Genomic DNA, 17,376 nt, shown 5'->3' with positions numbered 1-17,376 from the left:
TTCAAAAAATTGGATGGTTGCCATGCAATCAAATTATGATGCGCTTATAGAAAATGACACAAGGACTTTATGTGATTTGCCTCTGGCAAAAAGGCCATAAGTGGGTTTACAAGTTGAAACGCAAGCCGGATAGTTAGATTGATCACTATAAGGCTCGACTTGTTGCAAAAGGTTATGCATAACAAAAAGGCATAGATTATGAAGAGACTTTTGCTCCCACTTATTGTATGAATGCTGTACATTTTATATGTGCATTGGCATCTCATTTTGGTTGGGACATACATCAATCAGACATTGTTACTGCTTTCTTGGATGGTGGCATATTTGAGGAAGTTTATGTAACGCAGCCTCGCGATTATGTCAAGAAAGGACAAAAGAATAAAGTGTGCAGATGTAAGAAAGCTTTGTATGGGTTGAAGCAATCTCCTCGTGCTTGGTATAAGAAGGCTGACACTCATTTGGTCAAACGAGGCTTTCGTAACAGTCCAACAGAAATCACATTGTATGCAAAGCGTGAGGATGGTGTACTTCTCATTGTGGTTCACTATGTAGATGACTTGCTGATCTCTGGACCAAATGAGATACATATTGTTGAATTTAAGGTTGATTTGAATGCTACTTTCAAGATGAAATATTTGGAGTTGTTGCATCATTACTGGAGTATACAATTTAAGCACTGTGATGGTGGTATTGCCTTGTGTCAGAAAAGTTACATAGAGACAATGCTATGTAAGTTTGGACTTGAGGATTTCAAACCTATTGCCACTCCCATGGAAACAGGTTTAAAATTGAGTCTTCATGATGTTGGTGATCCTGCAAACGTCACTGTTTACCGAACTATTGTTGGATGCCTCATTTATGTTGCAACACGAGGCTAGATATTCAGTTTGCAGTCTCACAGGTCAGTAGATGCATGCATAGACCAAGGTCTAAGCATTGGCAGGCTGTCAAGAGTATTTTTCGCTAGTTGAGTGGCACTTTACATCTTGGTTTGTTTTATCCCAAGAGGGAATCATTGCCGCTAGATTTACATGCTTTTTCAGACTTAGATTGGGCTGGCTGTTTTAACCCGAGTTCTACCAAATATCGAGCAAACTTATCTGAGCAAGCTCAAAATCGAGCAAAGTTATTAAGTGATTTGAGAGAGAGAGAGAGAGAGAGAGAGAGAGAGAGAGAGAGAGAGATTTCTCTAAAACCAAACTGTAAATGTCAACACCATTGCTAGCAAAACATAGTTTTTGAAAACTTAGAAATACTTCATGTGGAAAGTTCCAGAAGTACATGGACCATGTTTTGAATTTAGGTCATCATTATACACATCTAGTGATCGACTTTACTATTAGTATGAGTACCAGCAAGTGCAAGGCGCCTTCACCAGTGTGCTATGTGTGAAAGAAGACACAAATTTACTAACGCATATATCATGTGACTAAGCATGAAGTCTCTCGGAGTTCTTTCACGTAAGGCACGTGAGGCTCTCCCCTTCCTTACCTTCCCTTTAGAGAAGTATCTCCCCTTCCCTTACCTTCTCTTTCGAGAAGCACTTCAAGACTCGTCGATAGAGATCTGAAGTATCTTGTGAAATGTTCTTATGATGTTAAAACGTCTCTTCCTCTTCATCTTCTGCCCCTCTCTCAGGCTTCTCTCTCTCTCTCTCTCTCTCTCTCTCTCTCTCTCTCTCTCTCTCTCTCTCTCTCTCTCTTTGAATCATTGCTTTTGAATAATCAATTGGTAGAAACACCAGTAGCAATATTTAAAGCCTACAAATCTTTACTATATATTACTTTCTTATTTCTTCATCAATAACAAAATAGTGTGGGCAACAATGCTATGGCTATTGACCTTTTCATGGGTTTTTGACCTTAACATTAACTACTAAAGGATCTATGCCAAGAAGCTTAGAGAGTTTTGACTTTATGGCCTCCTTATGGGGACTCCACTTTGGCCTTCGTAATATGAGGGTGACATCTAAATTGCCCATAGTATATCTCGCTTCATGCATCAAATATTGAATAGCTTCTTTCACAAAAATTGAAGATGCGGTTCATTTCCATTTTGAATCATTGTTTGGAAAAATATGGCAGATGTCAAAGGACATAACATCTACCACATAATGGACAAGCACATTACCGTTGGAATATGCTTCACATCCTTGGTCATGTTGAATATTCATGGCGTTGGCAATTATAAAAGGAAAATTTGGCCCCAATCTGTGAAGATCAAAACCAGGCCCCCTACTCTAAAAGGTAGTACAAGAGCCTTATTCACATCTGGAATGAAAGTTTCAACAAGATGGACTTTCCATACTTTTTCTTTTTTGCAGAAAAATTTAGTTTGTTTTGAGCTTGGGTCTGTGCAAGTTAAGGTGGTATGAAAATCTTGCTACCTGGACGATCATGTCTACCCACCAGGAAGAATGCTACTAAGTGGGAGAAGACTCTCTCTCTCTCTCTCTCTCTCTCTCTCTCTCTCTCTCTCTCTCTCTCTCTCTCTCTCTCTCTCTCTCTCTCTCTCTCTCTCTCTCTCTCTCTCTCTTCCTTCCCCCAAAAAAAATCGAGAAATAATATCACTATCATCGGGACAATAAGCGATCTGTTTTCAACAGATCAGTGTTTGGGAAAAATGTGCCTCAACTTGTCCTTGGGCCGGTTGAAAAATCAAAATAACCGGTTGATGGGTGAGGAAAGGAAAAAAATTCGCTTGAAAAATTTAATGAATTAAAGTAAAATACCAGTTATTTTAAAACAATCCTCTTTGAATCTATCCTGAAGGGAATTTTGTATGTTTGTGAATTTGTTTTTTCCCTAACACTACATTAGATACAAAAAATGTCTACAGCAAAATGTCGAGCATGGACAAAACATCGAGCCTTGAGAATCTCCATGAAAATTTGCAAGTATTCCAAAAAGTCTTTGCACTCCAAGAGACCACATCTAAATACTTCGATGTGTGCCCTCATATCTCTTTGCTTTCTAGTCTTCAGCCGCCATGTTTGCTTTTTCTTCCATTGAGCTCTCATGATAACGAAGCCAAAGCGTAAACACCAAGACACGTATTATGGAGGAACCTCTCTCTCTCTCTCTCTCTCTCTCTCTAAGATTTTATAGTCCTTCGTCCTCAATGCCGGCCTTGAACCACGATGGGTGGGAAGGCAATAATCCGAGAGCCACATGTCTAACCGTCAGGACGAGCTTGTTCACTTCATGACTACACCAAATCTAAAAATTTATCTGCCCTACTGGCCTTTTGAAATTGCACTACCACCTTGTCAGTGGAAACCACCATCGATGGAGCCTGGTTGCAAGCCCCTTTATGCCCACTATCCAACCAACACGCTTCTCTTGTATTGCCGTCGTCGTCGTGCAGTACCCCATGTCCTACTACCTCCTCTTTTCTTTCACATTACTTGCGTCTGTCCCACGTCAGTAGAGCACATGGTGGGCACTGAGAAGATCGCATAACGTTAGTGGCTCTCAGAGCACATAGAGAGAAGTATGCAGGACATCGTCAACATCTTTATATGTAATGTTATGTGAGAGATATTTTCATGTCATTGTCAACGAGCAAATAATAACGTGCAACCGACGAGAAAAGGAGGGCCATGGGCTTTCCATGGCATTTAGTTGTTTCTATTTCTCTCTCTCTCTCTATAAAACAAAGGGAAAATTACCAAAATACCCCTTCTAATTCGTGGAAATTCCCAAAATACCCTTCAAATTTCAAAAATTCCCAATATACCCCTCATATTTTGTCATAAATTCTCAAAATTCCCTTCAACTTTTCTAAAATTCCCAAGATACCCCTGGTTGTGAGAGTAAATTTATCCAAAGATATAAAAAATTGTAGCTTTTCATAAGAAGACTGATTGTCTATCAGGACAAGATACTAAAACTAGAATTTGAGTTGGTTATGTAGTTCATTATTATTAGACATAATTGTCTTTTTTTGGGAGGTAATTTGTGACAAATTACATGCTAAGCACTAAAAACGAATCTCCATTTTCAAAAAACAATAAAGATTAGGAAATTGTGAACAATCCAACTAAAATAGATACAAGGGTACTTTGGGAATTTGAGGGGTATTTTGGGAATTTCCACAAATTAGAGGGAGTCTTTTGGTAATTTTCCCTAAAACAGAACTCTCTGGAAGAGCGCGCGCCTCTTCCAGAGAGTTTTCTCAAGAGATAATTCTATTGTATGAGCTGGACTGTGTATACGAGCTGGGGAAATTGTGAATTATCCAACTAAAATAGGTAAAGGGTACTTTGGGAATTTGAGGGGTATTTTGGGAATTTCCACAAATTAGAGGGGTAATTTTCCCTAGAACAGAACTCTCTGGAAGAGCGCGCGCCTCTTCCAGAGAGTTTTTTAAAGAGATAATTCTATTGTATGAGCCGCGCGCTCTTCCAGAGAGTTTTTTCAAGAGATAATTCTATTGTATGAGCTGGACTATGTATAGGAGCTGGGGCTGGACTGTGTGTACGAGCTGGGGCGTAGGCTTGAAAGAGGGGATGGCCTTGGGAGTCTGTGCAGGGCTGCTAGTTGCATGGGAAAGAGGCCACCAAGGGGACTGGCCTGGAGCAGAACAGGATCAGGAAAGAAAGAAAGCGTTGTAGTTTGGAGGGCACCTGCCACCAACTGATCGGTAATGGGGTATCAATGCCGGGAGCTTTAGAAAGGGATTCTCTGATTTCGGAGACTCTGTCTTGAAGGCTCTGTGTCTCTGACGCACAAGGGGGCTGCTCTAGTGCGGCGGGCCCTGGATTGGCGGATTGAGTTGCAGAATTGGCAAAGTACTGGTTTCCCCCGGTTACCAATTGGCGACTAATTGGGTTTCCGCACTGCGGTGTTAAGGAACAGACGTTGTGGTTTATCTAAACGCCTACTTATCATCAGAACAATAGCTTTGCTCATGATATCGTGGTTTGCATGATGATGGAGCCGGTAACAGCCGTGATGGTTGATGATGTGGGCTTCACGATCACGATGATAAGAAGGCAGTGACGATGATGATAGAAGTGCTAATGAGAGAGAGGATGTCGATAAGTGTGACATTAGAATTTAGCACCGTGTTGTTGTGGGGTGATGATAAGTCAATCTTGACCCACTTTGGAATATATGCCACAATAGGATGAGCGCATTACAAGCTTACATTGTCCTGCAATGTCAACACGCTCGAAGAATTTCACAAACTAATGTCCAGATGTTACCTCTGATAAAGCAGGAACTTAAGTGCGTCTGAAACCTTAACTACCTTTACCCTCAAAGAACTATCTCTATGGTGGAGAAATGAGCCCTAATTGCAGTTTAGATTGATGACAATATAAAATCACACTAAATGCACCTGCTTTCCAGACTTTCCAAATCAAAATGTGAATAAGAGTAATGGATGATCCATGATACAAATGTAAAGCCTCATCTCTAGTCAACAGATTCTCGAGTACAACATTGTAGTCTGCAGCAATTACTTAGGGAGCAACCACCTTGCCTGACACCGAAGAGAAACCATGGAGGAAACCAAACAGCTAAAGAATCATGAATAGGAATAGAAGAAGCCAACCACCCTGCTGAAGATTGCATTGTTACAATAGGTCATCTCCCTCCCTGCATAATACTTCTTCCATGGGTATTTGCAACTGCTAATGGCGTAACAGGCATCATCATCATCCTCTCTCGATCTAAAGCATGATCCTCTGAGAAGATGGCATGTGAGTAGCTCAAATTACACCTTCTCATTGACGAGTGTCAGGCAAAAGAGGCATATGAGAGTCCGTGGCCATCATCTTCATCATTGCATCAAAGATGCGTGTGAGAATGATGGTCGTTGTCATCATCGATGACTGTCAGAGAAGGGCCATAGTAGGTCTCTCTTGCTAGGCTCCCACAAGTGGGAACGCCATTCACAAGACAATTGCCCCCTCCGACTCGCTAAGTCTCTCTCTCTCTCTCTCTCTCTCTCTCTCTCTCTCTCTCTCTCTCTATGGATAGTTTCCTACGACGCTAAAAAATCTCTTCTTCTTCTTGTTCTCGCTTCTCTAATACACACAGATAATCATGACCGGTTTTTGCGCATTGCGCAGGTTATTCTCTAGAGGGGTGGCCGCATGCTACAAAGAATTCGGGCTGCCAAGGTGAGCAATAGGTGGGGGTCTGCAGTCAGGAGGGATGGCTCGCTCGCACATCAAATTTGTTTTCAATACAGACCCGCGTAGCATGCACTTGGAAGGATGTGCACTCCCCAAAGAGAGAACTCCATAATTGATTACTAGAGTCTCAAGCTCGAGTGGCTGCTATTTGCTAGCCCTTAGAACTCACCTCGTGTCCGCGGAGGGCTTCTATCAGAAGAGAGAGAGAGAGAGAGAGAGAGAGAGAGAGAGAGAGAGAGAGGAGATGGACACTAAAGGCTGCAGTCGCTAGCTCAACGGATCATGCATGGAGGGGAGTCGCTAGCTCAACGGATCATGCATGGAGGGGAGTAGCAGCTAGCTCGTAGCTATCGGCAAGATGCATTGGGATGGTTTGTGCAAGATGCAATGGATAAAGGGACTCTCAAAGGAATTAAAATACCTGGGGCAGACAAGGACCTTTGTTTGCAGCAATTTGCAGATGATACAAATGGAATTATGGCCAGGGATGATCAGACTATCACCACATTCTGGAAGTGTCTAGAAGTCTTTTGTCAAGCCAGTGGCTCAGTCATAAACCACTCCAAGGCAGGGTATAAAATCTCCTTTGGCATTGCTCCTAACATCATTCTTAATGCAAGATGTAAGCACATTCCAGATGGACAAATTTTTAGACTTCTAGGAATCCCAATGGGATTCAAAATGACTCTTACTCAAAAATGGGATTGGGTACTCTCCAGATTCAGGGATAAAATCTCCAAATGAAATAATTACAATTCTTCTATTGCTTCAAGAGCATTTGGTCTAAACCACTTTATACTGCCGAACCTGATATACTTCCTATCATGTTGGACCCCTGCCAAGTACCAGCTTCAGAAAGCCTTCTCAATGGCAAGGAACTTTTTATGGGGAGGAAACCAACATCTCCACAAAATTCCTAAAGTAGCATGGTCTATCTGCTGCTTACCAAAATTACAGGGAGGACTGGGAATCCTCGACCTGGATTCGATCTCCATTAAAATGGTTGCAAAACGGTTGTTGAGTGCATCAGATTCCAATGATTACTGGGCTCTTCTCATCAAAAGAAATGGCACCAAATTTAAGTGTAAAGAGTACAAAGCATGGACTAACCTTTCTTTCAGGGACATACTGATCTCTCCCCTCGACATCATTCCCGTGAGCTCTGTACTATCATGCAGATTTTGGAAAGCATGGAGAACTATAAGAGCAAAATGGACACCAGACAGAAAAAACTCTCTCTAACTTTTATTTTTTTCTGGCTGACTCTCCATGGACAGGTATATATGCATCCAAAGCTAAACTGTCTTTGGGTAGAAGAGCACATAAGTGCTTCAAGCTTGGAGTTAAGAGCTGCGGAGGTCTATTTATTGGGTTCTCCCTCAAAACAAGGTTACACCTAGTCACAGAATTCAACCTTGGAAATACTCAAGCAGAATCGTGTCTTGACCGAGCAAGGGAAGTCCTCAAAAGGTGCAGGTTTGCAAATAAATCCAACCATAAGAAATTTGCTACCGCTCATCTTGCCTCTGTTATCTTTAAGCAGGCAACCAAGCAAGGTGGGCTCCAAGAAGACATGAAGAAAAGACTTAACTCCAAATGGAAGAATCAATGGCGATGGGAGTATAGATTCAAGTCTCTATGGGCTTTTCCGAAGCCATCAAGTATTCTTACCTTATGTGGCTGATAACACATCAGGAGGTTTGAACAACAAAAAGGGCTCTAAAGGCACTGATTGGAATTGGCCACTACAGACGTGCAAAATACAAATAGAGGATTGTTCACACTTGTTTTTCAGTTGCAAAAACAACTCAAGATGCATCAATCTTTTGAACAAATTTGCCTTGCAGCTCAGATCCTCTCCCATGAGTGTTCAAGACCTGCTAGGTCAATGCAAAGGTATGGATGTAACCCTGTGGAATATTTGGAGGTCAATGATCATATGGTTCATCTGGATTCAGAGAAACTCTGCAGTATATGGTATGTCAAATTCAGCAAACATTGAATTACTCCAGCAAGAGCTACATAAAGCAGCATCAAGCCTATGTGATGAGGCCAAGGAAGTTCTAGATGAAAACTTGTCTATCTTTGACATTCATAGGAATGTAAATTGGAATAAGTGGAGACAGATGCTCCCTAGATTTTATTCAGCTTCTAGACTGAGAATGAAGGACTTAATGGTACGATTTTCTCTTGTAAGGGGATTACCCACCCCCTTCTCTCTCTCTCTCTCTCTCTCTCTCTCTCTCTCTCTCTCTCTCTCTCTCTCTCTCTCTCTCTCTCTCAAGAAACTACCATGGCTTGACTACCTATGACCACCAATCATGCTTCGGGGAAGGGATAATAACCTTGGATAATCAACGAGTTAATATAACGGTGGATGATTGAAGTTTCCATGAATGCTAGAGGAGGAACAATGATAGATAGATATTATGTAATTTGATGCTAAATGTTTCCTTTTATGATTTAAGTTCTATATGTATGTTGTTGGGTTTTGCTCGCTTTTATGATTGCTCGGAAAGGTTTGCTCGGAGTTTGAAATTCCCCTTTTAACACACGAGTGTCCACAAGTGGTTTTTGTTTCATGCTTGGCAGTTCATGCATATCATGGTTGAGCAAGAAGCAACCTACTGTGGCCACTTTCAGTTGTGAGGTTGAGTATAGGATGGTCTTCACAGCTACGGTTGAGTATGTATGGGTGTCTTATGACTGATTTGGATGTTGGACAAGACACTGCCAACACTATTTACACTGACAGTCAGAGTCATTGACAGTTACAAGGAACTCGGTTTTTCATGCTCGCACAAAGCACATGAGGTGCATTACCACTATGGCATGGAGAGGCTCTCATCAGGAGAGACCATCTTGGCTTATGTGCCAACACAATACAACCTTGCAGATCTTTTCACAAAGGCATTGTCTTGTGAGAAATTCAATGCTTTCCGCAAAGCTTTGGGCCTACTCTCCTTTGTGGATTGATCATGTCCTCAGGGCATGGCACTTCCCTTTACTCTATGTGTCAGCTCTTGTTCATTGCATCAGTTCAGGGGAGATTTGTTACCATATACATGTGGTAGTGATGTTTGTGAGCACACTTAGGACCGTCAGGGGATTTTTTCCCTCACTAGGAGGTTTTTCTCCCCATGCATTGTATATACGCCCGTCACACTAGGGCTAACTTATCTTTCCATTCCACACTAAATAATACACTCTCTGTTGTGTGCCTTGAGCTTCCTTCACCTTCTCCAAGCTATATGGGTTTTCCTATAACCCTAATTCCAACACAAAAGCAAAGAAAGCTTCTTATAAAGAGACTGAAGTCTTGTCGGGGACGACAAGAAGCCGAGAGGGGGGAGTGTTGAAGCAAAAGAGCCCAATTACACCTATTCAGATAGGCCAACAAAACCACTTTTTTCTTACTCATTTATTTTCCGCCTAAGCCGATGTTGTCAATCCTGAACTCTAAAGAGATTAATTATTTTCGAGCCATTCTTGTACTTAATGAAGAGGCTAAATGCCAAAGCTTACCACATTTTTAAATTACTTATCCCTTTCTAGCCAAAAACCCAAATTTTTCACCTTAGGTATATAATTCAAAATTTGTAATTATCAGAGAGCTGTTTTACTTTGGAGCTCACATAGTGAAGAGTACACCTACGCTTACGCGCTCACTACTCTTTGTACGGATAAGCAATGCTAATGAAACTTCCTGTGTTGCTTCCTCATGCTCTTGGCATCATGTACATGTTTAATGTGTTATGTTTGAGTGTGTGCGCGACACAATGAGCAGTTTTAGCTCTAGGTTGCCTAGTGTGTTTAAATGCTCGTTTTGTGTTGTTAATGATGATTTAAGTGAAACTAAGCATGGATAGAGGTGAGTAGGCTTTAGGAGGAGCCAAACAACCCCTCATTCGTCATTTTTGGGTGAAGTTGAAAGGTGGCACAAATTGCGGTTGTCATCTACCCGATTGTGTTGGGAACATGTTGCCTATAACCTAAAGACCCCTAATCTCAAGTTTTATATCATTTAGAGTTCATTTAACCCCTAAACAACCATTTGAGTGTTAGTTAGATCGCACGGGAGACATAGATATTTTCTACTTAGTTATTTCTTTGCTTAAGAGTGACACCTCTCTCCTCAATGTTTTGTTGTTAGGACATTGCATTCGACGCGTCTATGACTAGTTGGGTCGGCTACGTCCTCGGATTGACAGATTTATGTTGGTTTGAGTTCTCTTTAGGCTACATCGTCCGATTGCAACGATCCGCCAACAACATATTTGACAAATATTGCCAATTTTCTCCTTGTGGCACCTCCCCTAGTATTTGGAGGAAAAAGCTAAGAAATTTTTTGTCTAATGCAAAGCAAAACACACACACATGTATGCACATGGGATCTTTCAAAAAGGTTACCTAAACTCAAATGGGCCAAGATGAAGCCTGTTTTGAACCCTTGTTTCCCATTTTTTTAGAAAGACCCTCTTTTCCAAATGCGAAGGGATTTGTCAAGAAACTCCTATTTAATTGTTTATATGCACTACTTGTCACTGCCATGTTTACATAGCCAAGAGCAACATTAGTGCACTTTTCGTCACTACACAATTTGTGAATTACAATGATCATGAAGGTTGTAAAGCCAAAGACAAGCCCCTAGACATTATATAAAGCATTTGGAATTGTAAATGCCCTTATTGTCACTAGAATTCAAGGGCATGTACCCTTGTTGACCTCATATCCTTAGCAATACTGGAACCGAAGGACCCAAAAACAACTCACAAAGCCCATGTGTGATTGACGATTTCATGTAGCCTCTAGGCCAAATGTGCAACTTCAATGCTTGGTTGCCCTGTAGAAAACCCTACCTTCATCCTTCATCAGCTCAATCAATTAATGTAGCCATTGTGTCAAAATTTCGATGGCTCTAATAGGGAAGTGTATTTAGGTTAAGTCAACTGAGAACATCGAACTTCTGATGGCAGATATAACTTTGAAAATAGACTTTGGGTGTGTAGGTTAACTTAGATTAAACCCAAAATATTATCTTTGTTTAGATGGCTAACTTATTGATTGGATTTCAATTGCTAATGCTAGAAGAAGCTCCCTTTACTGAGATGGTCCCTGCCAGATTCATATATTTGGATTCATATATGTGGATTTGGCACGTTTGCATGTGGAATAAACGAGCACATGCAAGAAAGATTTGCTTTTGATCCTGCAAGAAAGAATTGCAAAATGTTTTATTGCGCTCTGCCTGCCTTCCTGATTGCACATCTTTCAAGTCAATCTCTCCAAAAAACTCAGTCACAACTTACTCCTAATCTTGTGATTATCTCAAGTATTTGTCAGTTCCCTACTAATCACTGCTGATGCTTTTTTTCTTTTGGCCTGCACCAACGCATTTCTCACCCATAAAAAGAAAGCCAAGGTCTCTTGCTATGCACCCTCTTTTTAACGTGTTCATAGAAGATTAGTGCACCCTCTTGAAGGTCTCTTGCTATGCACCCTCTTTTTAGTGTGTTCATAAAAGAATATATGCTGACCAAATGCCTCATCAATGCATAAGAAGCTCATAGTGCCAAATCTGTCATCTTTTCCCCCTTTCAACATCAGAACTTTCCCGTGCATGTGAGAGAAACTTGGCACAGATGTGCAAATAGAAAGGAGACTCCCCAAACTATTAAGCTAGCAGGCACCATGAATATTACAATACTGCAGCAACTCTCAAGGGGGTGAGAATGTGTAATCTTCCTCTGGATCAGGTTGAAATAACTTATACTCTATCGCCCCAAAACGATACCGCATGCCTTTCTCTTTGCTCGGCAGTCTTTCATTATTTACAAGCCAGTCTTCTCCTCTACCAAGTTTTGTGCACATCATATCTTCATTGCTGCAACATTGAAAACTTTCTGTAAGTTACTCTGCATGGTAGTTCATGTGTGTGCACCCATGCAAGTGTGCTTCCTCTGGATCAGGTTGAAATAACTTATACTCTATCGCCCCAAAACGATACTGCATGCCTTTCTCTTTGCTCGGCAGTCTTTCATTATTTACAAGCCAGTCTTCTCCTCTACCAAGTTTTGTGCACATCATATCTTCATTGCTGCAACATTGAAAACTTTCTGTAAGTTACTCTGCATGGTAGTTCATGTGTGTGCACCCATGCAAGTGGGCATGCGCAGAAACTCGAATTTGTAGCTTCACTTTTTTCGCTGCTTGATGCAAGCATGATGCCACCATTCGAACATCTGTGGATGCATGCAGGTGTGTTACTTTTAATGGTAGTGTAAAGGAGCGTTTGAACTTGCCGTCTCAAACTTGAAGATTTGAGCTGGAGTTCCTGGTTTTAGAATTGCAAGCGACCATGCATCACCTTCACCCTGCTACACAACAGAAGCCTTAAGCGAAGTAGGCCAAAATAGGCAAAGCTCCAGTGAATATCAGCATCCAGGAGCTTAGACATGCTTACATTTGATGATGATCCCATATCCCCTGCAAGACTAGATCTTCTGCTTGGCTGTCGTAGATCCTGAAGACGCTCTTCTTGGGCCACAACTCCGATGTTGGTTTGTACCTGCTCAGCACCTTGAGGTGGAACAAGTCCTGATGTAGAAGATCGCCTCTCTTTCCCTATTATGATCACTTCACCATCTGCACTCTTCAATGTGATGGGTCCACTTATAGAGGCACCATTCCCACCCAGAAGACTAAAGGCTTGCATTTGAAGAGCAGGATTAAGATCTTGTTCAGAGATTGATAGCATCACATGTGGTGCTTGGGTGATTTGCACAGGCAACCTGTCACTATTAGGCTCAAACGAGTACCTCTGGGCGGGTGCATGGTATGCAGGTGTTGCATCTCCAGATACCCTCGACATGTTGACGGGCCTTTCCCACGTTCTACTCAGAGAATCTTGTGCTAGGCTACTAGAGGGAGGCAAATTGTTGACAGACAAAGACCCCGTGTCAAGATTTTGCACACCTGGCAAGGTAGCCTTATCTCCTACTGGTTCATCTCCAGCAGTTATCCTAACAAGCCTGTTAACAAGCTCTGCAACATCACTCAAGTGAGCAGAAGCAGTTGCCTGTTCTGAGCGTCTCGATGCATCTATGTTGTAAGAAGAGGCCATGGAAACCTCTGGATTTACGCCAACACAAAATTCATTTGGCTTTGCATATATGCTAAGACCCGTAGGTGGCCTTGCGTAGCCCTCGGTTCCTGTTTGATCTCGCATTACTCCACTATTTATAATGTGAGTTGAACCATGACCACTATGAGTAAGTGCTTCTCTTTCTGAAGCGTAATGACCAGTTGGCAATGGCATGCTTACTCTCTCCTTGGAACTTTCAATGGAGAGCTGCCCTGCTGAATATGCCAGTTGCTGAGAAAATCTTTGGCCTCCATCAGGAATTGCTTGTATATATGATTGCTGTCTAGTCAAAGCATCATGATGTTGTCTCTTATTTAGCGACTCTGGCCCAGGAATGAAACTCTGAGCAATGTCAGAGTTTCTTGGATCACTCAACACCCCACTGTTTTTCAACAATGTAGTGTCAGGCACATACCCACTTGCTTCCAATGTTGATGCCCCAGTTGACTGTACAGAAAACTGATTTGTTGTAGAATGATCAAACTGAACCTTTGCAACGGATACAGAAGATGCGGAAGAGTTTCTTCTCGAGGAATCCCCATTCAAAGAGTTAGACTCTTGGGTCAAGTCTTGATATACAGAAGTCTGGCTAGGCTGCCTGCTTGGTGGTGGAATTACACCTTTGTTTACAGTCTCTGCTGATTGGACGGCTCCTTGAGAGTAAATAGTTTCACTAAGTGGCCTTGTGGGTGTGGACACACAAGGGATCTCTGCAGACAATATGCGACTTCCCCACAAAGTAGGAGGCTCCACTGCACTTGCATGGCTAGTTTCTACTTCTTGTGTGGGCATCCTTGAGATTTGTGTGTATTGCCCCAGCAATTCCTCCTTCATGTTTGAGGTTGGCACAACCATGGTTGAGCTCCGACTGACCCCAAATGGGTCTCTTGAGTGGAAGGATCCATTGCTGCTGAGAGTCGCTTGGCGTTGCCGTGTACTTGCTGCTGTCCCTTGTGAGTCTTCTGGAACCATGCTCTTCCTCTCTGAAGAAAACACATTCCCAGGAAAGTAATCGGATGCCACTGATTGGTAAATACTGGGTGGTTGTTGAGATGTATTTTTCTCGGAATCATAATGCGGCAGAAAAACACTCTCTGTACCTGAGGAAGAAGTCCTACCTGGCAATCCAGTCTCACTTCTGCTAGCAGGATCAGGATAAACTTGTGCATTTGAAATCATTCTCACATCTCTCTCTGGCATTCTTCCTGGATTTGTCAATAATGCAAACTGCGTGCTGTTTGGATTTGACATTCTGGTCTCTCCATTCCTTAAATTTGGAACAGACATAATTGAGCCCCCTTCAGAAATATTTATCACATCATCCTGAGGGCAAAATGACACTTTAGAGGTCCGTGAAGGCCTAAAATCAAGAGGTTTCACCATACTCTTTTTGTTCGGCGTGGGATCTGAAGTCGAATCAACAGTAGGGCCAAAGGATGCAAACTGCTGCTGAGGCAAGTTTGCAAGCTGGCATAGCATATCTGAATGAGGCGGAAAGGCATTGTCAGAGACAGCATAATTGGGTGGCAAACTTGTATTCTTTGAAAAGAAAGTGGCAGATTCTGGAACCAAACCATTCAAATTCGCAGCTACTTTCATATTACCTGTGGGAACTCTTGTTGAAGAGATTCCCAAGGCTGCCGCTGTTGATTGACTGCCACAATTTTCCTCGTCGTCAGACGATGTGATTCCATGCAGCTCTGGATTGAAGTGAGCTGTTTTTCGTTGCTGTCCAGTTCTTAGCGTAGACATTGCTGAATTGGTGCTCTCTTGGGGTGTCGGGTAGCTGCCATTTCTCCACTTCAAGATTTCCTCCTCCCTGCTCATAGGTAGTGAGCTATTCAGATCCTCCATCGTTTGACTTCGCCAAACTGCCCTTGGAAAGCCAGCTGCTGTATCCACCGTTGATGTCGAATCCCATGACCTTCTGAGGTGTTGAGAAGATCCCACGGTCTCTCTTGTTCTTGGAGATATTAAAGCCTCCACGTAGTTATGCCCAACACTCGGTTGCCAATGCCTTCCCTCCCTGTCCTGCCTATTTTGCAAATGCTCTTCATATCCCCTGTAAAATCTTGAAGGTGAGACGTTTGCTTTGTACCATAAAGCAGGCCCCGGTAACTGCACATTTCGTATGCTACTTACAGCTAACTTCATTTCATTTAGTGCAGACTCCAGAGACATCATTGCCTTGGACGGCTTCCTTGTATCTCTATTATCCCTGCTTTCCTGTTTTGTACCTCCGGATACATTTCTGGAGCAATATGCTTCTTGAAACGCGTCACCATAATTGCGAGACACCATTCCTTCAGCTTCAGACTGCAGGTTCAGTTGTGCAGCTTCCACGTTACTTCTTGTGTCATTTCTACTTTCCAGAGGGTGAGAATCTTTGACGGGGGTGTAATCATCCCATTGTTTTCTGTAAGATTTGCTAGAGCGGCTTTTGCGCTTTTTCTTGGGCAGAATGGTCGCCATGCCCGCTGCTCTTGCTGCCTTCTTTGTATACTCTATAGAAGCTTGCATTGCTTCAATCCAAGAGTCAAAGTCCTCCTGTGAGGAATTTAAGCTCTGCAAAGTTAGCATCATCCAAAAACAAGTTTGCTATCCTGATCAGCTAATGGTGCATACCAGATCAGGGGAAATGAGAGACAATGTCTTAGATCCGGGTGCAGAAACTTGAAACTCCTGCTCCTCAAGAGATGTCTGTCAGAAAATCATGTAAGCTTTTGTTACCACTGTGGATATTCTGTCTTTCTTCACACAAAGTGTTATAATTCAGTCAGTATCTGAGAAACTGCTTGCTGAATGTGCACTTAACCAGATCAACATCATAAAGAGAGTATCAGATCACGATTCACGCATCAATAGCCTTAAGCAAGGCAGGCAGAACATAGTCAAAAACTTACTCTCAGAGTGGCCCCAAGAAGAGAGGTAGCATAACGAGCATGTTTCCCGTTTATATCAAAGTTCTGCAGTTGTAAGCATACTCAACATAAAAAAATTCTTGATCTTTTTAGCTTGTAAGTAACAATCAATCGTACAGACCCAAGAAAAGACATGTTGCAAAGATCTGATTGACCTTAAAAAGGAGTATCTTTCCAGGTACAAGGACCAGAAAGCGTTCCTCCAATTTATTGTGATTGATAGCCCTGCGTAAAATTTGTCCATGCTTTTGAATGCTCCTATCCTATCAAAGAATGGGAATCTCTAATCAAGTTTCTGTGAGAAGTCCAGATGAACCAACTGTTAGTTGCAACAAAGCCACAATACATGGAAAAAAGTGATGCTGATTTGAATGCTTAAATAAAGGTTCTCATCCAGTCCAAATGTCAACAACTTCCAATCAGAACACATTCAACGAAAACTACCACAGGCATTTTACCAAGACATTTCATAACACATGCTTACGAGTCCAATTATACCCTTCTCTTTTCCAATCTGGAGAGATTCTTCTATCGAAGAGCCATTGACTATACACTGCACACAGCTGCTGCTCTCTCAATATTTTGTAAGGGAATAGGAAGTAATCTTGCTATAGTCACCAACAGAAAGTATACCTCTAATAGGTGTTGGATGCAATACTTCTCTGCAATGTTTTGTGAAGTAATGTCCCATTGTTCAGAGCTGCCAGAATCAAGAACTGTGTATCATTACAAAGATTTATCGCCCTACTCTCCATTATATGAATGCATGCACGCACGCACACACACACACACACACACATCAGGCTGGCTTCATGTGAGTTTTCTCTACGATCAACCACAAATTTACTCCGAGATGATCGGCCAAGAGCAGGAAAGGAGGTCATATTGCTGCTTTGTGGATTCCCACGAAGCATCTGATACAATGTCACAGGAGAATAGTCTGAACTTGAGGTGTCGCATCGGGCAGGAGTGGCTGCAAGCTCTCAAGGTCTGGGAAGAGCCCATTAGGCCTTGATGAAGAGAGTAAAAGAGGAAGCAAGGCTCTCTAGACTGGAGCACAGGCCCATAACAGGCGAGTCCACGTTATTCAAGGCGTCTATTGGAGAACTGCTACAGGAGCAGCTCAAATAGGAGAGCAAAAGAGCGAACCATGGAATCCTGCCGAG

General features: G+C 42.2%; 1 protein-coding gene across 3 annotated transcripts in view; it reads right to left on the bottom strand.

The window, feature by feature from the left end:
- Positions 1-11,025: 11,025 nt before the first annotated feature.
- LOC147461747 (uncharacterized) overlaps positions 11,026-17,376 on the bottom strand; it is a 39,866-nt gene continuing 33,515 nt past the window's right edge. Inside the window, exons 4-11 of one of the 3 annotated variants that reach the window (XM_086509209.1) lie at positions 16,844-16,910; positions 16,695-16,763; positions 16,366-16,473; positions 16,193-16,255; positions 15,915-15,989; positions 14,894-15,836; positions 12,609-14,770; positions 11,026-12,519 (exon numbers count right to left, since the gene is read on the bottom strand). In XM_086509209.1, the coding sequence (XP_086365335.1) occupies positions 12,415-12,519; positions 12,609-14,770; positions 14,894-15,836; positions 15,915-15,989; positions 16,193-16,255; positions 16,366-16,473; positions 16,695-16,763; positions 16,844-16,910 (3,592 nt within the window). In that variant the 3' untranslated portion in view covers positions 11,026-12,414. Of the gene's footprint in view, positions 15,837-15,914; positions 15,990-16,192; positions 16,256-16,365; positions 16,474-16,694; positions 16,764-16,843; positions 16,911-17,376 lie in introns of those variants that run through there. The other 2 variants (XM_086509208.1, XM_086509207.1) reach the window with 2 other exon arrangements.

This window comes from Adiantum capillus-veneris, chromosome 3, assembly GCF_014529385.1.
Source record: "Adiantum capillus-veneris isolate H3 chromosome 3, ASM1452938v2, whole genome shotgun sequence".
Taxonomy (NCBI): domain Eukaryota; kingdom Viridiplantae; phylum Streptophyta; class Polypodiopsida; order Polypodiales; family Pteridaceae; genus Adiantum; species Adiantum capillus-veneris.
This window is presented reverse-complemented; position numbering and strand designations above follow the sequence as displayed.